A 25,559-nucleotide genomic window follows, 5' to 3' on the forward strand; every position below is an offset into this window, starting at 1 on the left:
AATATTAAAACGCATGCGCAGTTCTGCAACGCCATCTGAAGAAAAAATTCTTCACTAGTAAAAGAAACGCCGCCATTTTGACATTTGTTTCGCTTTGTGTTTTTCAATTTATAAATTATCATTTAAGTATGCGAATAGAGTGAAGCGCACATTTATTTCCGTCATATAATCGCTTAAATAAAATATTTGAGGAACAAAACTATACACATCAGTGAGAGTTCTCTCCGATTACTGGCGCATAAATCAATAATGTGTTAGCGCCGCTTTTTTCTTTTTCGCGAGAGATATTTCATAGTTATTTCGATAGTGCAGTACTTATATTAGTAAAAACTAATCAAATATTTCTTAGCGGTAAATAATAGACTAATATTTCATGTGAAAATATTTAATAATATAGAAAAAAATATCGAAAAAAAGGCGCGAAGTAGTTTGCCGCGCCGATTTTTTTTTGGTGAAATTTTCTTATTAAACAATAAATATTGTGTGTGTGTATCTTTCGTCAAAACACCGTATATCATAAAGACAGTGTAATGCATAAGTATAAACAGTTACATCACATAAATGCTTGGAGTAAAACTTAACTTTCTAATTGTATAGAGTTCATGTAAGTAATTATTTGTAACACTTACGTATTACTATATATATTTATTATTTATGTATCGGTCTTTGTTACTATCTCTAGGTCGAAGTCCTTGTACCTATTTACGTAATTTAATTTTTAAATATTTTTTTCATAAAAAATATTACTTAATAATATAGATATTATAAATATTTCAGGTTAAATGCCCCACAGTCTTGCGATGCGTTTAAGAAGTAGGAAAAGGGAGCGTCCGCTCTCAGCGAAGAAAACGAAAACATTAAAAGCTAAACCACTCAAGAAGGCGTTGCTAAAAAACAAGGCAACTTGGAAAAAAATTTTGAACGGAGAAAATGGTCTATCTTCCGGACCATCACTGCATTGTATTACAAGGTCTCAGAAGAATCTAGAATTAAAAACAAGGCCGGTTAGAACAAAAATAATAAAAAAGATGGAGAAACCAGTGGAAATAAAGAAATCTAAACCTAAAGAGGATTCTTGCAACAAGAAACCGATTTTTCAAACTGTTGTACGCAACAGTATCAAAGACATAGTATCGTCAACTACAAAGCCCAAAATGCAGAACGATAAAGTAACCACTACATCAAAGACTAAACTAAATGATGTACGAACAACAAAGAGTGTACAATTACGTCAAAGTTCATTAAACAGAGAACTAAGGAAGACAGAATCTGTGTCATCAGCGTTGAGCTCACCAAGAAAGACCAGACGAATGGATAAGCCTGACAAGTCTGCATCGTTAAACAGTTCCCCAATACGTAAAGTACGTCAATTGGGTGTTCCATCAATTAAACTAAACAAAATAGCTGTAAGCTCAACCAATGAAAGTCCTAAGAAGAAAATCAGGTCAAAAGCACCCGTTGTCCCAGAGCAATCCAGTACATTCCCTGACGACAATGATATAACTATGTATGAACCTCATACAACTACATTTGTAGATTTTGTGGTACCTAAAAATGATGAATCCGATTCAGATGGACAAGTGGAGTCATCTGAATTATGTCTTCCAAATGACTGCCTTAACGATCTTATAGCGATTGCAGAGTGTGCAAGATTAATAAATAACCAATTATCAGCTGATGAAGATATTAACTTGCTTGCCGATAAAGCGGCAAAGGTAATGACGACGGACAAAGACGATAAAGGAAAGGATGATGATAAGATGATGAAACGTAGGAAATCTAGTAATGATCTGGAAATGTATCAGCCAACTTCAACGACTGATGATTTGGATGCATGCGGTGATTTTCTCAATGCTGGGGAGAAGTATGTTCAGGTATGTCTTTATTTTTAATACTAATGGGATTATGGTAAAATCAAACACCTAATGTTAAGAGTACAATTTTATTGCCTAAAGGTTCGATCCCCACTGGAACAGTCGTTTTTTGATATAATATTAAAAATTCTTTAGAATTCCCTAATGTGTGGGTAACACAAAAATAAATCGTACGAATTTTATTATCTTTTTTCAATTAATTTTATGATACTAGTAAAAAATTAATTTCAAGTCTCTAATTTAGGCAAATAATGACCCATTAGACAATTTGTCTTCAGAACATTTTTATTTTATAGAATAAATTTAAATGTCACAGTAAAAACATGTCGACACGAAAAAAAATAACAATAATAAATATCTTATAACATACACACATGGCCTCCTGTTCCTATGGTAAGCAATTAAATGCTTGTTATAGGTAATAGCCGACTGTTATAACAATTTTTTTGTGATAAATATACATAAAAATAATACATATATAAATACAATTATTACATCCAGATTGAGGCGGGAATGAAAACCGCAGTCCGCGGAACAGAAAGCAGGGCCACTACAAACTGCGCCAATTAAATGCAATATACAATCTTATCTTACTGAGATTTAATTTTACAAAGTTGAAATTAGGAGTACCCAAAAGATGGAATAATTTAAAAAAAATTAAAATTGCTATAGTGACCCCTAGTGGCATAAAAAAAACTAAGAATCGATTCAGCAATTACAAGTACTTTAGAACAAATCATTGGCAGTTGGCAAGGGCAACCTTATCTAATAGAGATCTCTACTAGTTTACCTATGGGAGTGCATGATGGTGTTTCGCGGGGTACAGAAGTGCGAGAGAACAAATAAAAAACCAAAAGACCAAAAAAGATATGTTTTAAATAATACCAATAAACCTTCCGTGGGCCTTAAGGAACAACCAAAAATTAAATTAGCCAAATTGGTCGAGCTATTCTCGAGTTATGCGCTAAGCAACATTCATTTTTATTTATATAGATAGTGTTCAACATAACACAGTTTAAGTGTACAAGGTCTTATTCTCTTTGTTACTATATCTGTACTAAAACGAACCTTTTGTAAACCTAATCTCTTTTAAAATATGTATTGTCATTGTTATAAAGTTATTTTTAAAACGATTTTTTTATTGCTCAGGAAATATTCTACAATCATCATCATAATCAGCCTTTTACAGTCCACTGCTGGACATGAGGCTCTTTATGGTATTCCATAAGATCTGATCACCCAGCTACTGCCATCCAGTCACTTTTAAATCGTCGGTCCAACACTACGTTTACCGAGCCACGGCCTCCATTCGACAATCTTCTTGCTCTACCGACCATCGGTTCTACGACAGATAGGACCACTTTACCAGCCCACTTCCACTTCAGTTTGCTACATTTCTGAACTATATCAATGCCAGATAGTCTCATTTCGGACTTTGTCCCTTTCTCTATAGCTCTCTGAGTGACATATAGTCGGGGAGCTAGCTTCACCGTCTCGGCTCTTGGTCTTTAGGCATTGTGGCAAGGATGCCCAAAGATGTGACGCAGCTTCACAAACGTTGCCTAGCCCAGTTGCACTTGTCTCGCGATTTCACCCTCGCAGTTGTCTCTACCCAACTGCAATGTTTGTCCGAGGTAGATATACTCCTGGACAACTTCTAGAGCTACACCTGTGACATAGATTGCTTCGAGAATCACGTGTTTATTGAACATGACCTTGGTCTTATCTAAGTTCATCCCGAGCCCAACCCGCCTTGAGGCAGTATTGAGGCTAGACCGCATCATCTGTAGGGCTTACTACGATTCTGCCATTAACAATATGTCGTCAGCAAACCATTGATGCCCATTCCGTTGCACAATAGTGTCTTAGAGACATCCTCCAGTGCGTTGGAAAAGAATTTCCTCGGTATAATATCACGCTGTCTTACACTTCGAAGCAGCTGGATGGGCCTTGTGTGGTGGTTCTGAACTTGAATTGACATCGCTGCCATTCGATAAAGATTTCTCAGCACTTCCATATAACGCCAATTGATCTGGCACCGCTGCAGTCTCCAGAACAGCCCAGATTTCGATAGAGTCGAAGGTTTGTTCATAGTCTAAGCAAAAGGCCGATTATACTCCTCTGACTTCCGTATAATCTCCCGAGCAGTAAGGGTGTCGTCCACGCCACTGTAGCCTTTTTGTAACCTAGAAGATTCACGACGACTCTCGAAAACAGCTTGTAGATGTGGCCAAGGAGCGTGATCGGCCTATAGTTTTTAAGGAGAGTTTGTATCCTTTCTTTTGAAACAAAGTCACTACACCTCTGCTCCACGCCTTTGGGGTGAGCATGCTGTTTAACACCGAGTTAAACAACCTCTTGAGCTCCTCAAGAATAGAATTTCCTTCAGCCCTAAGTAGCCCAGAGGTAACTTTTATCTTCCGCTAGAGCTTTCCCATTACTAAGCTGCCTTCCGCGAGCCGACGCGATTTCGTCAACATCTAGGTACGTTTGGGAGATCTTCTCTGAAGGGACGGGTAAGTGGGGCTCTGGGATCATTCTTCATCGTCAGGTGCATGGAAGGTACACAGTTTCAGTTGAAGTCCTCAAATTCAGCTAATATCCCTTAAGCTGATGCGAGGGTTTTGTCATTCAAAGTTTTGAGCCTTGTCAGATGACTTCTGTCCTGTTTTTTGGTGACCCCCTGATTTTTCTCGATTTTTCCCGACAGATAATATAAAATTTAGTTCTAAAGTCCATACCGGATAGTTTAGGAAAAAGTAATACAATAGTGGTTGCCAATAAAATTATTCTAGTCTTTTTTTCTGTTTCCCTGTATAATTTCATGTTCTGTAAAATACTATAACTTGCTCGAAAAAAAATCTTGCTGTTTATACAGCTGAAATCATGTTGGTCTTACTTATCTGGTGCAGGATTCCTCTTGATACATCATTTTAAAGCAGAGTTATTTCCTTATACAACATACAACGCAGGTGAAACCGCAGTGAATAGCTAGTATACACTTATATAATTTAACTTTATAAAAAAACGAGTGTGCTTTAGACCACACGACTGAAGTAAAACTTCTTTAGCTCCATCTAACTTATATCTCCCTCTCAACTTCCGTTCGCCTCGCTCGATCACACTTTTCGTAACGCTCTCGTCACGCATTTACCAGCTTACTTCCCAAGTCAAGCGCGCGTAACGTAAGTTTAACTTCAAAAAATTAAGAGAAATAATTGGCTATGATGCATCGCGTAATTATTACATAGTCTACAAAAAGGTATGAAGCCAAGCAGGTGGTTATTTGTTGGTTACCTAAGGAGTTTTAATAATCCCAATTACTAGTCAATTGAATTTAGCGGGTTTGTTAGAATCCGACTAAGTGTTAGGTGGACTCAGAAGACCGAGTTTCCTGAACCGCGAAATACTGATGAAATACTTTTTTTGTATGTCATACGAATTTGAAGATTATTAACTGACTTCAAAAAAGGAGGAAGTTTCTCAATTCGACCGTGTGTTTTTTTATGTGTTCGCGGATAACTTAGTCGCTTATGAACCGATTTAGATGATTTTTTTTGGAAAGGAGATATCACAAGGGTGATGACCATGATAATGAAACCAGGATCTGATGATGGCATCCCAGAGAAATCGAGAGAACTTTCGAAAATCGTAGTGGAGACTAGTGCCTTTGTTAATTTTTTCCATCTACTTACGTTGTTATATTACTTGTCGATGTAAACGAAGTCGGTATTTTTCGTTTGCTAGCAAACACAATTATAGCTTCACTTCTCGATGACCAACTGCGTCACGCGGTTTCACCGATGTAGGTACTAGTTTGAGATTCATTGTTTTACTTAGCTAGAACTGCGAAATCCGTACCACAATATGTTTTTTTTTCGTGATTATTATATAAATTTTTTATTATCTATACATATATTTTTTAATATGTAATACTATGTGTAATACTATGTGGAATAATCGGGATAGTCCACATATTAGCATTTTTAATCAAAGGACCAAAACACCTCGAAAGAAAAATTGCACGATCATTTTTTTTTTTTGTCCACAGCCGGATTTCGTGTCGCTGTTAGAGAAGGACGGCTACGTCAGGGATCCAGAATGTGAAATATCATCAACTTGCGATACTCAAGGAACTGCTATAGAAAGCTTAGAAGCATTGTCGGCTAGAAATCCCAGTACTGGTTTCTTAGCTGAAATAAGTCAGAGTTTAGCAGCTGAGGCAGCGGGATGGGTATGTATTAGTCTGTCTGTCATTTTAAATAAATTTATACTAATATTATAAAGCTGAAGAGTTTGTTTGTTTGTTTGAACGCGCTAATCTCAGGAACTGCTTGTCCGATTTGAAAAATTCTTTCAGTGTTAGATAGCCCATTTATCGAGGAAGACTATAGGCTATATAGCATCACGCTAAGACCAATAGAAGCGGATCACCAATGAAGAATGTTTCAAAATCGGGTTTTTTCTTTTTGAGAGTTTCCACTGCGTGCACTGCAGTTTGGCAAAAATCATATATGACAGAATTGTTCCTATTCCACGGACGAAGTCGCGGGCAGAAGCTAGTTTTACATAATTGTTTTTCTTTTTTTCTCTCTTTGTAATATGTATAAGAATTGTATATTAGGAGTTTTTTTAGTTTTTGTTATCTACTTTTACTGAGTTTTTTTATACTGTTTTTTTATTTAAAAAATTATATAATTTTTTAAGATAGTTTTTTTATACAATAAGGTCGGTAAACAAGCGTACGGCTCACCTGATGGTAAGCGATTACCGTAGCTTATAGACGCCTGCAACACCAGAAGCATCGCAAGCGCGTTGCCGAACCTACCATTATTTTTTATTTAGCGATTTTATATTTAAAAAAAAAATTGACAGTAGAACATTGGCTACTTTTCTTAATTTCATGATATGTAATATTCTGTATGCTATTTTAGATTTTACTAACTACGTAATGAGTTTCATCACAATCGGTTTAATAATTACACATTAAAAGAGTTTAAACCTTCGACTATTATTACAAACTTTTGTATTTTTCATAATGTTAGATGATGATAATATTGAAGTTATAGTTTTGTTCACAGAGCGCCACAGATGTTGTAGTGGATGAGAATTCACTGAACTGTCACGATGAACCGACTGCGGATATTGAGGTAGTGTATTTTTTTTTATTATAACATTTTTTATCGAACTAGGTTGGCAAACAAGCTTACGGTCCGATCCACCTGATGGTAAGCAATTACCATAGCCTACAGATGCCTACAATATCAGAAGCATCGTAAGTGCGTTGCCAACCTTACCCCGACTCTGTTCATTAGCTCTACCTAACTCATATAGGAAAAATTAAATTGGTGGTTACAAGTCCTATTTCTTTCTTGTTTTTCACCAAAACCATAACCATCATTTATGTAACAGACACATGAAATATGAAATTTTAAAATGTACAGATTTTTACTCATTTCTAATTATAACCTGGAATTTTTAACATTTCGACAATTATTGACGCCGCGTCGGCGTAGCGCTCACAGCACTGGTTTGTGGCTGTTGCGCTGGTGGTTGCGGGTTCGTTCCCCGCACATGACGAACATTTGTATTGGCCATACAGATGTTTGTCGTGGTCTAGATGTTTGTGCAGTCCTTGTGGGTCTCCCCACCGTGCCTCGGGGAGCACTTTAAGCCGACGGTCCCGGTTATCATGTACACCTGATAGCGATCGTTACTCATAGTAGGGAATGCGGATTGGCGGATGCCAACCTGCATTGGAGCAACGTGGTGGATTAAGCTCTGATCCTTCTCCTACATGGGTAAAGAGGCCTATTCCCAACAGTGGGATATTACAGGCTGAAGCGTAGCTACAACTATTAGAGGTTATTGCCCGATATTCCATATACAGGCTGTACTGTGATGTGTTTGATGTATGTTTTTGAAGTAAAACTTCTGTATGCACGCTTGACTTGGGGAGTAGGGTGGTGGATGCGTAACGAGAGCGTTACGAAAAGTGTGATCGGGCGAGGCGAATGGAAGTTGAGAGGGAGATATAAGTTAGATGGAGCTAAAAAAGTTTTACTTCATTCGCGTGGTCTAAGGCACTCATTTTTAGAACAGGCCATATATATAACGTTTATATGTATTTTTTAGTATTTCTTTTCTTAATAACATTTTTTTTTGCTAGGAGGAAGCGGCGGCCGTGATATCGTCGTGCAGTGTCCGCGTCGAATGCGAACAAATATCTTCTTGGGCGGACGCGTTCGACCCCTATCTGTTTATAAAACAGGTGAGAATTATTTATATATTGTTGTATTTGTGAATGTAAATTACGTATTAGTTGCAAAATATAAGTAAGTAAAGCTTTACTAAGAGAAAAGTTGTACACGCTATAGCTAATGGTCATAGACTAGAATAAGGAAGAGACACAATACCACAGAGTATACATATTACACGGACGATGAACACAGATTATATTGGACCTATGTAGAAGGAATAAATTTATTACAACATATATTATTTTTTATTTGGTGGGTTTCGGAGTTATAGCTTATTGTGACTTATAAATAAATCTGTGTAATATACATATTCTGTTCCTAAGGTAGGTTAGGTGACTTAATGCCTATGTATTAGGTAACAGCCTGCTGGTATACATATATACATATTGTAGAATAAATAAAGGTTCGACCGAAATTTCTGTTTCCGTTTCGGTCAGTTCGTCCAAACGATTACATTGCGTATTGTCTTAGACCAAGAGTCAGCCAAATTAAATAATATATATAAAATATATAAAATATTGTTCTTTCTTCAAATCTCCGTAGTTACCGCCTTTGGAGTCAGTGACAGCTGTTCGAGCGCGATGCCCCGCGCTGCCATTGAAGACACGCACCAGCCCAGATTTTAGCCTGGTGGGTACTACATTTAATGACTCATAATACACAACACTACACATGTTATACTACGAGTAATATACTAAGCGTAATTTATCATAAGCTATATAACACGCGATAGCCATCGTGTTGTCAATTTATTGCTCCGTGACAGATACGATTGCTGATTGTTTGCTAATTGTCAGTTTATTTTAGCATAAATTTTGCGGAATATAAATTATATAATGACAAAAATAAACTATTTTAAAATCAACAAAGTCATTTTTAAAATGTTCCTATTTCAGGTTCTGGATCTCGACGAGACTCTAGTTCATTGTTCGTTACAAGAGCTACCGGACGCCAGTTTCCATTTTCCGGTTTTGTTTCAAGACTGCCGATATACGGTGAGTTAAAAAAAAAATACCGTACTTTAATCATTAAATGTTAGGTTTTACATTAAAGTTTAATGTATAAACAAGTAATATATCTAATACCTTATAATACGCAAATGGCCGTCTGGTCCTACGGTAAGAAACTTAATGCTTGTGTTATAGGTAACAGTCGATTCAATCATTACAGCCTATACAGTCCACTGCTGGACATAGGCCTCCACAAGTTTACGCCAAAAATAACGTGAACTCATGTGTTTTGCCCATAGTCACCACACTGGGCAGGCGGGTTGGTGACCGCAGGGCTGGCTTTGTCGCACCGAAGACGCTGCTGCCCGTCTTCGGCCTGTGTATTTCAAAGTCAGCAGTTGGATGGTTATCCCGCCATCGGTCGGCTTCTTAAGTTCCAAGGTGGTTGTGGAACCCTGTTATCCCTTAGTCGCCTCTTACGACACCCACGGGAAGAGAGGGGGTGGTTAAATTCTTTAGTGCCGTAGCCACACAGCACAATACCACAAAAAACAGTCGATTGATATTGCATTTTTTTTTAAATAAATATACATAGAAATAATACATATATAAAAATATATAAAGTCTGTCTGTCAGGTGTTCGTGCGTACTCGGCCGCACTTCGCGGAGTTCCTGTCGCGAGTGTCCCGGCTGTACGAAGTGATCCTGTTCACGGCCAGCAAGAGGGTGTACGCGGACCGCCTGCTCAACCTGCTGGACCCGGCGCGCCGCTGGATCAAGTACCGGTGGGTGCGGCTCTAACTGAATAAACAAACGCTTCACACTCAACGGCCCCCACTAGGATTTTCTCCTGTGTCGGGGGTCCGGAAACGCACACGATACGCAAAAGACCGCGACTAACATAATTATGTATTTCCTATACAAATGTTCGTCATAGAACCCGCGATCGCAAGCGCAATGGGTAGTGTTTTGACCTGTTGTGTACAATATGTGTAATGTAAGGTAGATAAGGTATTATTTTAATAAACCAGTCAGCTTTGGATTTCGGCCTTTCATTGACGTAACATTGGCGCTCGTTGCGCCAATGCGTCGTCAATAAATAAACCATTTATATATTTCACTCCAACATATCCTTACTAATATTATAAAGTTGAAGAATGTGTTTATTTAAACACGCTAATCTCGGGAATTACTGGCATACGCTTAATACCGTCAGTCAGACCTAACGCATCGTCTGCCACCGTATTGGTATAAAAATATGAAAATATATGTATTCAGCCTGTATCATCCCACCGCTGGGCCCTTTCTCCACGTAGGAAAAGGATTGGAGCATAATCCACCACGCTGCTCCACTACGGGTCGGCGGATATGTTCCCTACTACCAGTAACGATCGCTATCAGGTGGACCGACGGCTGAACGTGCTCTCCGAGGCACGGTGGGGAGATCCACAAGGACAAAAATCCAAACCGGAAAGGAATGTTTATTGAAATTTTATTTTATTTTATTTGGATAGCTTACAGCTTATTATAACTATACCTCATACAGAATATGAATAAAAAAAAAGCTAATAACAAGCTATCACATATAGAAACTAAAAAAATCTATATAATGCTAAATAAGAATATTTAGTTACCAGTGTGCACAGATTCCATCATAGATTTAACAATCGCCATTTTTATGGTACTGATACTCCCATGGAATAAGTCGATATCAACATTAATATTATTACATGCCCGACAAGCTATATAAAAAGCTAAATACAAATATTCATCTTGAGCGGGATTCGAACCCGCAGGCCGTCGGTGTTTTAGGCAACTCCTCGCACCACTTACACTATAGTGCGTTCAACGAGCCGAGATACCAAATCTAAACAAGCCAAATGTGAGGTCATTCAACTATGCAGGGTTTTTAACCTTTTTTTTTACTTACACAATTTTTTAAAATGTAAAATATATTCTGATAATTGCTGAATTAAATATAATTAATTAAATATAATTATGTCTATAAGATTTGATACTTTTTAAATAATAATTATCGAAATATAAAAATCACCCCGAGCGCTTCAGGACACGGAATGAAATAAAAATAAATAATGCAAAATCAAAGGGCCGTCCGCGGTCCGTTTGTTTTCAAGGCCAGTTAAAATATCGTTCGACCTTGCAGAGAGACGTGCAGCAGATAGCAAACAAACAAGATAGAACGAGATAGACTATATTTTGTTTGTTCCGTCGTCGCTACAAAGAAATGATGGGCTTTGTTTACATTTCGTATCTCTTCTCGTTGAACAGACTAGAGCGGTTGTTTGTATAATAATCTAAAAAGTAAAATTGATTCCAGATTGTTCCGCGAGCACTGCCTACTCGTGAACGGGAACTACGTAAAGGATCTCTCAATACTCGGCCGGGATTTGCGTAAAACCGTCATCGTAGACAACAGTCCACAGGTAAGATATATTAACTGAGGTACGGCACAGCAGGAATTTCCTGCTCAAAATATGGAGCAGCCCGACAGGGGTAGTACCTCGACCTTACAGAAGATCACAGCTAAATAATACTGTTTTCAAGCAGTATTGTGTTCCTGTTGGTGAGTAAGGTGACCAGAGCTCCTGGGGGGATTGGGGATTGGGTCGGCAACGCGTTTGCGATGCATCTGGTGTTGTAGGCGTCTATAAACTACGGTAATCGCTTACCATCAGGTGAGCCGTACGCTTGTTTGTCGACCTAGTGATATAAAAAAAAAATACACAATGGGCGTGTTTCACCAGTATATAGATCTCATCTAGCTCTATTTGAAAGATGATGATATCCAACAGATATTGATGTATTATTCTTTTCCATTGTCGAATTCCACTGTATTTACTTCACGCTATATAGTTTACACTTTGAGATATTTCTATTCGCAAAAATGAATCTTAAAGCTGTAGTATATTAATTGAGGCTAAACGGGTCCTAATGGCTTATTCCACCTCCTGCTGTTAAAGTTTAACCATAACTTATTTGTAGTATAAATTTTATCCACAACTGCTGAAACAGAAATTAACTCTGTTACAAATAAGACGACATATTACATGCAATTTCTAACCTTTTTTTTTTATGAAATCGGTCAAAATCAGTCCAGTCGTTTCAGAGATTAGCCGGAACAAACAGACAGACAAAAATTGTAAAAAACGTTATTTTGGTATATGTACCGTGTGTATAGCAGCATAGCGTGTGTGGCAGCAGCGTCTTCGGTGCGACAAAGCCAGTATTGCGGTCACCAACCCGCCTGCCCAGTGTGGTGACTATGGGCAACACACATGAGTTCACGTTATTGTTGGCGTAAACTTGTGGAGGCTTATGTCCAGCTGTGGACTGCAATAGGCTGGAATGATGATGATGATGATGATGATGATATGTAAAAATCTTTTATCTAATAAATAATCTTATTATAATAATTATTTATTTCTATGCTGCCCGAATAGACTTCGTTCTGATAAAAGTTAATAGTAAAAAAATTTTTTTTTTAAGTATCTTAAAATCTTCCGTGGGCCTTAAGGAACATACAAAAAAATAAATTAGCCGAATTGGTCGAGCCATTCTCGAATTATACGTTTACCAACATTCATTTTTATTTATATAGACGATTATAGTTTTATAGTTAATACAAACATGCATCAGCATTTAAAGTCGTGCCCCGAGCTACTAATTGAGGCGGCAGCGGGGCATGTAGCTCGGGCTCGTTTGTCGCCCTGTCTAGACGGCTTCGTTGGATGACTGTGTGGACTGTGCCTTTGCTGTGACCACTGCGTTAACTCCTCGGTCTCTTGTTTTTATTAGTTTTGTATGTGTTATTTTCATCCGTCAACCTGTACTGGAGTAGCGTGGTGGATTAAGCTCTGATCCTTCTCCTACATGGGAAAAAAGGTCAATGCCCAGTAGTGGGATACTACAGGCTGAAGCTATGTCATATTTTCCATGTAGACGTAAAAACAGTCAATAATATAATTATATGTTGCTTAATTTGCTTTCTGTTTCCAGGCCTTTGGATATCAACTGGAAAACGGCATCCCTATCGACAGTTGGTTTGTGGATCGCAGCGACAATGAACTTCTCAAGCTGTTGCCTTTCCTTGAAAACCTGGCCACTGTAAGTTCAAGTTTACTATATAGCTGTATAGCTAATACTCTGTCGCAGAGTGCTCAATATCCATGAGATATCTCCTATATATATAAAAATCTAATATCCGAAATTACTGGACTGATTTTAATGAAATTTTGCAGATATATTACTGCCCAACTTAAAATATAGGTTATATTTAATTTAGATGTATTCGATATGTAAAATAAAATTTAAGGTAATGTTTTTTATTTCATTTTATACAGAAGGACGATGTACGGCCATACATCCGTGATAAATACAAACTCTTCAGCTATCTGCCTCCCGACTAAGAAAGTACTTTTAAAACATACATACATAAATAAAAAAATTAATATGTACGAGTATATTAATTTTTAGACGAAAACGCTCTGACGTTTTGTTTTTTTTTTTTTTTATTGGATGACATTAATACTTTTTTTTATTGAACTTTTTTATTTATTTTTCAAATTTCAAATAAAGTATGTTTATAGTAACAAAGGGCTATAAAATTGTATTGATTCCTTTTTGTTTTGGATAATCTCTTTATTTTTATATGTATATCTTTAAGTTTAATAAAATTTATTATGTTAAAAATAATTCTAAATCGGTATTATCTGATAAATATAATGTAAGGGAAGGAATAACTACTATAATATAGATTATTTATTAAAAAAAAAATCGGCAGTCTAATATAATTATAACATATAAAAAATTACGTAAAGTATTATATGTATAATGTAGTTTTAAGGATTTATTTTTATTCTGTGATTATTTTTATGACGTAAGCGTATTAATTGTTTTTTGTAAATATATACGTCCTTTTCTTTCACCTTATATGTATATATATATATGTTAGAAAGAGATAGATGCCAACTCCTATAAAGTACGGAAGTAGAAGCAAGTTAAATCGCAGGTCGCTTCTACTCATTTTGGAATAAATATTGTATTTTAATCTCCTAATCTTTTAAAAAGTTTGTTAATATTGTTTAAGATATCTTTGTCACAGTATCGGTCACAGTTTGTCACAGTAGCAGTAATAATAAAAGTTTGTCACAGTTTGTCACAGTAGCAGTAATATTTCAGTAACCATAAAAAAAAATTGAATTCGATTATAAAACCTATTTTGGTTATTAATTAGTAAAATGATCATCTCGAATTAAACCTTAGCAATATATGTCACGATCTCTTTTTATCATATATAATTTCAAGTAAGTGTGAATGGATAAGCTATATATGTTTTATTAGTATAAGAATGGAATATATTTTTTATTTTATTGGTTTAATTAATGAACAAATTTAAATAATACTCACACAGACATGATTATGTACCTATTTATTATTATTGTTGAAGTTTTAATACCACGTAAGACATTTTTGACATTTGGTAAGTCACTTTTTGACGGTTTTGACACTTTGACATTCGTCTGCAAATCGCAAGACACGTCGCTTAAGTTAATAACAAGAAATAAAATAAAAACTTGTAAAATAAAGAACGAAGATAACAATCAATAAAATATATTTTTTTTACTCTTTCACTCAAAAAGTTACTTGACTAATTCTAATGAAACTCGGTACGATTCAGCCTGTACCATCCCACTTCTGGGCATAGGCCTCTTTCCCCATGTAGAAGAAGGATCAGAGCTTAATCCACCACACTGCTCTACTGTGGGTTGGTGGATATGTTCCCTAATATGACTAACTATCGCTATCAGGTATCTCGGTACGTAAATCAAAATCAAAAATAACTTTATTGAAATTATGCTGATATGTTAAAATATTCGGTACATAGCTGGCGATCCAGAGAAACACAGGTTACTTTTTATCCCGACATTCCCACAGGATCTGAAATTAGTTTTAAACTTTTTGAGTCGTGGTTAGTATGCCGTTTATTTGCTTTCCTGAAAATTTGGTAAAATTGATATACGTGGTATTGGAACTTTAATGATGATAATATTTATTTAATCGTGTGTCTTAAGTATTTTATGTGATAAGTCATATGTACAAATGTTACGGTATTATACGATATAGTTTATGTTAGTATTTCATCAAAATAGGTTGATATAGTAGTCAAAAGTTAGGTAAAGTTGTAAATTAGACACCATTGTTCATCTTATGTGTTTTTGAACCGAGTTCATAAAAAAATAATTCTAATTTCATTGTTTTATGATGTATTTGAAAGCCGACGCTTGTCACGTTGTCCCATTCAAATTTGAAAGTGAGATCTGACGAGTACTCTTGGAGTTATATAATAATGCATATCTAATTGATATGTTTTTCGACTACCCACTTTAAAATACTCATCGATGTAAATTGAAGTCCGGTTTTTTTTTTCGTTTGACAGCAGACATATTTATTAATAGATTAAGTCAATTTTTTTATTAACACTTGTGCATATGACTGTTTTTCAAAATATTTTTATATTCTGGTATATATTCTAGCTTGTAAACTATTCAAGAAGAGTTCCGTTTTAATTATGTATCAAATTATTTCTATGGTCAAGTAGGCTTCGATCGTCATTCTACAAATTATAATTATGTTAGTATGACAAATTAATTGTAGTCGAGTGAAGCTACCATCGATTCGGAATGTAGATTCTGCAGAGAAGAATCGGTAAGAAACTTGGTCATTTTTGATTTTGCTTAGGGTCCATTCCTACATTAGGTTACATCTTAAGGGAGGATAGGCCACGAAATGTGACAATCAGTCACAAGGGGTGGGGTGGGCTCTAAAATTTTGTGACATCACATTTGAATATAGAATTTGTATAATTGTTGGCATTAAAACAATAGGCGTGACGAAAGATTTTGAAAACATCCGTAATCTGAGTACACATTTACTATTGACGAAAAAAAACCTTTATTTCGATAGTAAAGTTAAGTTTAAGGAACTTTAAAACTATTTTTTCAAATAGTGCACCAAAACGGCTGCAGGTGTCATAGCGTCGGCTCTGACGTTACGCTTAGGTAAACATGTCATTGGGTCTAAGAAAAAACACAGTGAATGAGAGTATTGACAGCGGTGTTTACCTAAGCTTGACGTCATGCGCTGTTAGGTATTCGTGTTTCAATCAAAATGGCCGATTGCAGTATTGAATGTTTTATTTTATTGAGAATTATAATAATCTGATTTTTTTTTTAAATAAAACAAAACCAGTATTTTAATTTTTTTAATATGAGTGTTCCCCTAAAATCTATTAAATTTACGATTTTTTTGATAGTTTCGTCATGCCTATTTTATTATTATATCGAAAAATAATTTAAATGTAAATGAAAATAATGTCGGAACTGATGTTTTAATTTAATAAATTTATAGGTGTAAAATTGCAAAATATGCGACGTCTCACTAGATTGGGAGTCTCATAAATTTGACCATCTGTGACAAAAAGAGGTCAAAATATCGTGACATTCGTGTGACGTAATGTATACATGGCCATCCATTCTCACTTTAGAATTTTTACAAGATATTTGAAATCATAATCAAAAAGAACCCAAACAGTTGAAGTTGTGTTGTAATGATTTCAACAGCAGACTTGCTTAGATTATATACCGGAATATGAAATATATATTATTATATAAACGAGTTGACTCGGAATATGGAGGTGCTATCATTTTAATTATAATTTTATGTGTGTCCGTCTTTATAGTTATGTGGATTTATATGGAAATATCATGATTTTTAGTGTGTATTACTGATATTTTTTAGTAAAAAAAAAAACTTGAGTTGAAATACTTGAAACATTCAGAGTTGAAATACTTGAAATATCCATAAGTTAGTTTACCAAATCATGGGTTATTTTCTAGTATTCAACTAACAATAACTTTGTCTTATTGTCAGTTAAATATCATCTAGTAATTATATAAAGCTTAAAAGTTTGTTTAAAAGCGCTAATATCAAGTACTACTGTTTCCAATAGTACTTGATATTAGCTTGATGATAACCCGTTGACCGAGGAACGCTGTAAGCTATATTGTTTTCTCAAATTGACGCGCGTAAAACCGTAGGGTTTCGCTAGTTTAAAATATGTTTAAACTGACTTATGTTCTATTAAACTTATACGATCAGTGACAACACGATTTATATGTAAAACGGGATATTTACAAGAATCAAAATTTTTGAAAGAGGCATTATAAAAGCAATTTTGTATCATTTCACGTATTGTAATTATAGTCATGTGCACGAAATACAGCGTCAGTAATCCCGCACATCTTTATCATAAAAATATAATCTTGATTCATACAATACATAAATATATTTTTGTGTATGCAACTCATTGCATTAATATCGTTAGCAATATGTAGTTCCTACATATTTCATCATTACAGCCTATACAGTCCACTGCTGGACATAGGCCTCCACAAGTTTACGCCAAAAATGCGTGAACTCATGTGTTTTGCCCATAGTCACCACGCTGGGCAGGCGGGTTGGTGACCGCAGTGCTGGCTTTGTCGCACCGAAGACGCTGCTGCCCGTCTTCGGCCTGTGTGTTTCAGAGCCAGCAGTTGGATGGTTATCCCGCCACCGGTCGGCTTTTTAAGTTCCAAGGTGGTAGCAGAACCGTGTTATCCCTTAGTCGCCTCTTACGACACCCACGGGAAGAGAGGGGGTGGCCACAATTCTTTAGTACCGTAGCCACACAGTAGCCTACATATTTGATACTATATATTTGATTTGTTAGCACAACGGTCACAGCACTGGGTTATGGTTGTTGCGCTGGACGCAGGTTCGATCCCCTCACATGGCATACATTTCTATTAGCCATACAGGTGTTTGTGATCTGGGCGTTTGTGCTTTGGTATTGTGTATTTCTGGACCTCAACACAGAAGAATATTCTAGTAGGGGTCGTTGATTATTGAAGTATAACTTCTTTTTCGCAAACTTGCCTTGGGGAGTAAGCTGGTGAATGCGTGACGAGAGTTACGAAAAGTGTGATCGTGCGAGGCTAGCGGAAGTTGAGAGGGAGATAAGTTAGTGATGATAGAAAGTGCGAGAGTTACGTTTCGTAAGTTTTACTTTAGTCGTTGGTCTAAAGCACACTCGTTTTTATTTTATTAGGTAGTTTCCAACATATTATTTCTGTATATTATTTAAAATGACCAATAAAAAACATTGCAAATATCCCTTTTTACATATAAATCATACAAGAACTGAATTTATTTAATTCATAAAATATTAAAATATCGATGATTTGGTAATTTAAAGCTATTTTAAAACAAAAATTACCAGTTTTTAGATTTTTAGTTTTAGGTAAATACATACAGCTTATACACAGAGCTTTCGTAATACTAAGGATTTAAATTCTGACGTCCTGATAATTTCTATGACATTAGAAATAATATACAATTTACATATACCAAACTCTGATTTTTTTATTTTACATATATATATGTGATTATAGTCTTAAATATGTATGTATTTTTTTATATATATATAGAGGCGTATTTTCTTTTTCGACTAACGTTAGTTGCTGTTTGATATTTTCTTTTATTTTTAATCTACCTTCTTGTCAAAAGTGATTCTACTATTAATAGATCACAGTAAAACATATGTGTATTTATCGTGTCTTGTCTTGTTATAGCATGGTTATTAACATAATATCAACAACTTTCAAATATCTGTCGTTAGATTACACGTTGTTACAGAATGCGTTGAAGAAATAAAGGTTCACTGCTCGTTCCCCGTAGGTGGTAGCGTGATAATATGTATGTAGCCTATATGTTGACCCGACTTCTTCATAATATTCGTGCCAAATTTTAAGAAAATCCATGCGGTACTTTTTGAGTTTATCCCGGACACACATACAAACAGAAAAAAATTCTAAAAACCATATTTTTGGCTTCGGTATCGATTGTAGATCACACTCCAAGTATTCTTTTAAAAAATATTCAATGTACAGTTTTGACTTTCCTACCATTTTTTTGTACTATGTACTATTCTTTCGTTAAATATATTTATATAATAAAATAATCTCCATGTTGTGGGCTCGGTTTTTCCACATTTAGACTCAAAGGTGGTCCGTTATGCGTGAAAAAAAAATCTCCATATAATCTATAATATGAAAATGAGTCGCTGAATGTGTTGCTAAGCGCAAAACTCGAGAACGGTTGGACCGATTTCGCTAATTCTTTTTTTTAAATATTCCTTGAAGTACGAGGATGGTTCTTACGGAGAGAAAAATTCAAAAAAAAATTTTTTTTTAATTTCCTGAAAAAGTCTAAAAACAACACTTTCCTATACTCCCATACAAAAGATTTGTGATAATACTTAAAAGTCAATTTGAACTTTAATACCATACGATAAAGTTTGTGTTAGGCGATACGAAGCTCGCCGGGTCAGCTAGTTTTATATAATTGTCATCTAGACAAAATATAGCTAAAGATCGGTTCGTATATTCAACTTCGTATATCTACGAACTGTACAATTTCTAACAAGTCGTGACTGAATTTGAGTCGTTTGTGATCAAAGGATGTTTTTTTTTTTGCAATTTTGAAATTAATTTACTAGAAAAGCCTAGTTTTCAGCTAATCTCTCCTCGCTAAGATGCTGTTAGGCTGAGCAGTATGTAACCTAAATGGTTAGGGTACATACAGAAAAAAAAATTCAGATGGAAATGATTATTTTAATTTTAAATATAAAAATATGAGAGCAAAAACCATAAGAAATAACTTAAATACTTGATTTTAACGATATGTTTATATTTTTAATTCAATTTTTTTGATGTTTTTTTTTTTTAAATGCTAGTCGGATGAAGATATGCCTCATATTGTAATGGTCCTATTAAAACCATTATTTATATAATTATATAAATAAAATTATGTAATACATGTATATATAATATAGGAATAGTTTTAGTGTATGTATTTATGAATTAATCAACAAATAAATTCTATGGACGAGTAATTAAAATTTCGAATGGCTTCTATCTAACAGTTAGTGTATAGTGTTGTTTTGCTGTATTTTTTATCGATAAAAAATATAAATTTAAAATTTTATCGACCATAAATAAATTGTATTTTTTTAAAGTTATGTGTATGTGGTAAAAATTAACCACGTTTCGTGTGTTGTCCAAAATACTATCAAAGTTTCAATAGATTTCAAAAAAAATTAAGAATTTTGTTTTTAAAAAGCAATCATTTACTTAAACTGTGAAAAAAGTCTGAATACTGTCTTTTTAATTTTAGGTTTATTTGTTTTACTTAATTATTACGCGTACAGTATTACTTGTTAAACTTTTTTATTGTATTATAAAAAAAAAATTACACACACTGGTCGATAAATTTTTAAATATATGACAGAGTATTATTTACAACAAAAATAAAAAAATAAAACATGGTCTCTTTAAATTCGATCGCCGCCTATTTATTGTTTTATTATTAAATAGTTTATAAGCTTAGGTGATATTTATTACAGCCTTTGACTAATACATGTGTTTGTTTTTTTTACTAAAAATCGTCAAGTGTGAATCGAATTTTTTGGAATCGTAAAACCTTACTTTGCATTGTTTGTTTTTAGCACAGAGTCGGTTCATACTTGATTAATTTTTAGAAGAGTATTAAGGTTTATTTGCATTGCAAAAATATATTGAAATAGAAATTTCACTGTAAATACGTGCATGGAAATAAAAATAAATAAATAGTCACACTTTGAAATTTTTTATTCGCTACAAAAATAATTTTATTTTAAATGATTATACCGTTTTGTTGCCAGTGTGAATATTGGGATAACAAATTAATGCTTTTGTAGTCAAAGGCTGGAGTGTGCTGTAAAGGTAGATAGCTATTTGTAAAGGAAGGAATTTTTAACGATTGTGAAATTTTTAGATAAAAAAATGTATTTTTGTGTTGTTTTTTTTTTCGTAAAATATTTTACAACGAATTAATCAGGTTGTGTTAAAAATTATGTTTCTAAAAGCAATAATAATTATTATTTATGTGGTATGGCGTTGTTAAATATATAAATGGCACCCATATTACTTTATTTTTAATAAATTAATATAAGAATTACTTTTTAAATTAATAAAATAATATCTGTTAATTTTGTATAATTAAAAGTTATTTAATCAATCATGTGATGATATATTGGTCGTGTCTATATAGTACAATATTTTACAAACACGTAAAGAGAAGTACGAATTACTTATTTACTGTGCGATTATGCAAGTTGAGACAAAACTCAAAGTAATTTGATTTAGTTATGATTAAATTACATTGATATAGTAGCTTAAATAAATTCTGTATTCGAAATGATCTGTTTACGACTCAAATTGTCGCAAAACAGTTGTTAAATGAATAGCATTTTTCTTAAATTTTATAAAAATTGATGGCTTTCACGATTGCCAAGCGAAAAGACGATTTTGTCTATGACTTGCTGAATGGAGAAGAAACGAAAGAGAGAACGGTCGAGACTACGAACTCAATAGAATTTTTAAGACCGTAAAAAATGTTGTTTTATAGACAACTTAGAACGACTAAATAAAAGTTATAATATTAATAAAAATTAAAATATTTCGGTTGGATAATAGCATCTTTAATATCCATGTCTACTACTTAAAAAATTGGAACATAATATTTATAATAAATATTAATGTATTCAATAGAAAAATGTGGAATATAATTCTAATGACACTAACACATTTTACTAAAAAAAAAAAACTGAGTTTTGACTGCGTAGGAGGCACTGATATAGACAAAAAACATTTGTGTCAGAAATGGCAACAGATTTGGAATTTGGGTTGCTAGTTACGATTAATTTAAAAACATACAAAATAAAATGTATGAAAGATTCCTTTCTTTCATTATATAGATAGATATTAAATAAGAATAACATATTTCTATTAGATAAGCGAATTAAAAGTTTTTAATAGCTAGGATCAGTAGACTCGGTCTGTTTGTTAATTTGTAATGTAATCTTATGTAATCTATTAAAATATATAATTATTTATGTGTTTCATTTACCTCCTGTACCTATCTAATCTAATCTTCATTAGAAAAATATTAAAATTTATAACTAAATAAGTATTTTAATCCATTTCCGTTCGGTTAGAATTCGTTTAATCTTTCAATTTATAAATCTTCATATTTGTGATGACGTTCTGAATTTTATTGTAGCCGTGTCTCGCGGTGTCATTCGCATTAATTTGAGGAGATTAGGCTCTAAAATATATAGCCAACGTTTGCTTTTATCACGGGCTGTCGATGAGTATTAAATTTATTACTAATTTATATTTCTTTAAGCTCGTAGGTGCATTTTTAAATAAAAATACATATTTCCATTTTGAACTAAATATAGTCTGGCCGCAAATTCTCCAGCCAACTTCATCGCGATTTATCTTTAACATACTAAAAAAAAAATTTTTTTATTAGACTAATAGGTAACTTGAGATGTCTGCATTGGAGATTGATACGATTTTCATTGCTTTATTATCGTATTTACGACTCTAAGAATAACATTTCGATCTAATACCATCTGTGATCTAAGACCATTTGTGTTTAATTTTATTATATTTGTAAAAAAGTTGTAAGTACAAAGAATTACAATCAACCGTCAACGGTCAAAAAGTGTTGCACTAGTCAGCCGTTTCGGACACATCCTATGCAGGTGCATCTCTTATCATTTATTTGGCCAAAAAGCAAGGGCGTATTTACTCTAGGGCCAAAATATCCATGGCCTTGGGTGAGAGGTGACGAATGTCGAGCATACGTACTAGGAATAATTGATTTCATAAGAATCGATAAGTTGTTATTACAATCGATTTTTAATAATAAACTCACCTGTGTAAATGCAAGGAAACATTCATAAAAATAAATGGTCAGCCGAAATTATATTTCGGATACTTACTTATCACTCGATTATTTTATGGAATGGGCGGCTTCAAAAAAGAACAGCCTAAAATTTTCACAATCAATCGACAATTTTTTTTAGTCGATTATTATTTGTCCATAAAATCGATTTATTTCACAAAGAGAAGATTATTAATCGATTTTTTTCGGAATGTGACATCCCTAATACATACGATGCTTTTGCTGTAATCCCTTAAATTTATGGGGCGTCAATATTGGCCCGAGGCGCTATACCTTAAAATACGCCACTGCCTAACAGTACCTATACTTAGACCTATCATAAATACTAAAATACGAAACGTACTTGCCATTGCAGAATTCGATACCAATTTCAAGCATCAAAATAATTATCTTTAGATTTTTCTATCCACTCTGTACATAAATTTATGTAAACACATTTATTTATTTCTGACTATTTTCATTATTTATTAGTTTTTATCATCTGCTATAAATTTAAAATAAGAAAGCCGACGTTTAGGTATTAATCGGTCACGATAAAAGTATTTTCAACTATAAATGATAAACTTATCGACAATTTATTATTTCATAATAATTATAAAGGCGACATTATTGTAATAAATATTTGATTTTGTATGATTTTTCCTTGAAAAGACAAAAATTTAAAATTTTATTTATTTATTTAAGTTAACACCATAGGACCCATAATAGATACTTTGCTGAAAGTTCCAAATAAAAAACGATGATTTGTATGGGAAGTTATTGTAAACTATTGTGTATGAAACAGGGATTCCAAAATTTTCATACAATTTTCATACAATTTTTATCTGGATCCAGATAGATCTATTTTGGTTTACAATAAGTTCACATACAATCGTAGTTTTTTATTTGGAATCTTCAGCAGGGCATAGACCATGACATATGCCTCATTAAAGCAAAATATGTAAAAATCATAGAATAATCTACCTGCGATTGGTTAAGACGAAATTATTTTATAAAATTCACAAAAACAAATTCACATTAGTATTTTTGCCATTATGCTACTCATATTCACGAAGTAAGTAGTTGTACTGTGTGGCTACGGTACTAAAGAATATGGCCACCCCCTCTCTTCCCGTGGGTGTCGTAAGAGGCGACTGAGGGATAACACGGTTCCGCTACCACCTTGGAACTTAAAAAGCCGACCGGTGGTGGGATAACCATCCAACTGCTGGCTTTGAAATACATAGGCCGAAGACGGGTAGCAGCGTCTTCGGTGCGACAAAGCCAGCCCTGCGGTCACCAACCCGCCTGTCCAGCGTGGTGACTATGGGCAAAACACACGAGTTCACGTTATTTTTGGCGTAAACTTGTGGAGGCCTATGTCCAGCAGTGGACTGTATAGGCTGTAATGATGATTCACGAAGTTATTCATTGATTGTTTTCTCGGCTCGAAATATCCGTGCCTACTAACCATCATGTATTATAATTACGCTTATCCTACAGGAAACTTATTACTTAAGACTTGGTACAGATCGACATTACCGTGTCTGCCTAGTAAAGCTAGGACGTGGTTCGACGATGAGGACATTTTTCTGTTACAATATCTTAGTTTTCTTTCATCTGAATTTTTGATAATTTTTTGCTTAAGGCTTAAGCACTGGGCGTGTGCTGTTTTTTATGGTTTCTTTTTTTCTTCTTGTTAGTGTGTGTATGTGTACACACACTAACACATGCACACATGCACATATACATATAGATTTAAATATTTTTCATACAATACCTACAGATTCACAGGATTTCACAGGACTGGACTCCAAACCACCCCGTTAGCATCTTGAGCTCTTGAGCCCGTGCCACCGATATGTCGTACTTGTCGTAGTTCACATGTCGCATCTGTCGTAGTTCACAGCTGGACATGGACTTACCCAATCATTACAGCCTATACAGTCCACAGCTGGACATAGGCATCCACAAGTTTACGCCAATAATAACGTGAACTCATGTGTTTTTCCCATAGTCACCACGCTGGGCAGGCGGGTTGGTGACTGCAGTACTGGCTTTGTCGCACCGAAGACGCTGCTGCGGACTTACCCAAGTTCATGCCAATATCCTGGTTTCCCGCAATCCTCATCCATATGTATTAGCTAGGGTAGGCGAGTTTATTTGTGGAATTAAAGTCATCCTTGAGGCCTGAAGAAATACAATAGCTCGCTCAGACTTTCAAGCTTCTTAATTTGAGGCCTATTTGGGTTAAATAGAACGTACTTTTGAGATCTATTGGATTTCAAAGAATGTATTAATGCAATACACGACATTGCCTATAATAATCTAACGCCACTAGTAAATGCGCAGTAAGGTTTTTAAATCATAAGATAAATAATAAACATACATACCATAACTACATATCGATAACAAGTTTTATTTTTCGGTACTTGTACATGTGAAATTTTGTGTAAACACTTGAATGCGACTTGATTAAATTGTATAAAGTACGTTGGTAAGTATTCAATAACAAAAGCGTTGTAAATAAATATCAAAAAGCGGGATACATTAGCGACACTTTGATTAAAAGGTTTCCTGCA

The 25,559-nt window shown here is 34.4% G+C and overlaps 1 protein-coding gene across 1 annotated transcript; it reads left to right on the forward strand.

Moving 5' to 3' along the window:
- Positions 1–373: 373 nt before the first annotated feature.
- Positions 374–13,553, forward strand: LOC123667882 (mitochondrial import inner membrane translocase subunit TIM50-like). Its single transcript, XM_045601716.1, has 11 exons — positions 374–604; positions 778–1,874; positions 5,926–6,108; positions 6,956–7,024; positions 8,044–8,145; positions 8,678–8,764; positions 9,031–9,129; positions 9,721–9,869; positions 11,423–11,528; positions 13,102–13,209; positions 13,446–13,553. Exons 2-11 carry the CDS (start codon positions 783–785, stop codon positions 13,509–13,511), a joined length of 2,061 nt encoding a protein of 686 aa, XP_045457672.1. The 5' UTR covers positions 374–604; positions 778–782; the 3' UTR covers positions 13,512–13,553.
- Positions 13,554–25,559: the final 12,006 nt, after the last annotated feature.

Source organism: Melitaea cinxia, chromosome 29 (genome assembly GCF_905220565.1).
Source record: "Melitaea cinxia chromosome 29, ilMelCinx1.1, whole genome shotgun sequence".
Lineage (NCBI taxonomy): Eukaryota > Metazoa > Arthropoda > Insecta > Lepidoptera > Nymphalidae > Melitaea > Melitaea cinxia.

Excerpts from the sequence above, each read along its gene's own strand:
- LOC123667882 (XM_045601716.1), top strand. The coding sequence starts at position 783 with ATGCCCCACAGTCTTGCGATGCGTTTAAGAAGTAGGAAAAGGGAGCGT. Across the intron at positions 1,875-5,925 it reads CTGGGGAGAAGTATGTTCAG|CCGGATTTCGTGTCGCTGTT; the intron begins GTATGTCTTTAT and ends TTTTGTCCACAG. Across the intron at positions 11,529-13,101 it reads TCGTAGACAACAGTCCACAG|GCCTTTGGATATCAACTGGA; the intron begins GTAAGATATATT and ends TTCTGTTTCCAG.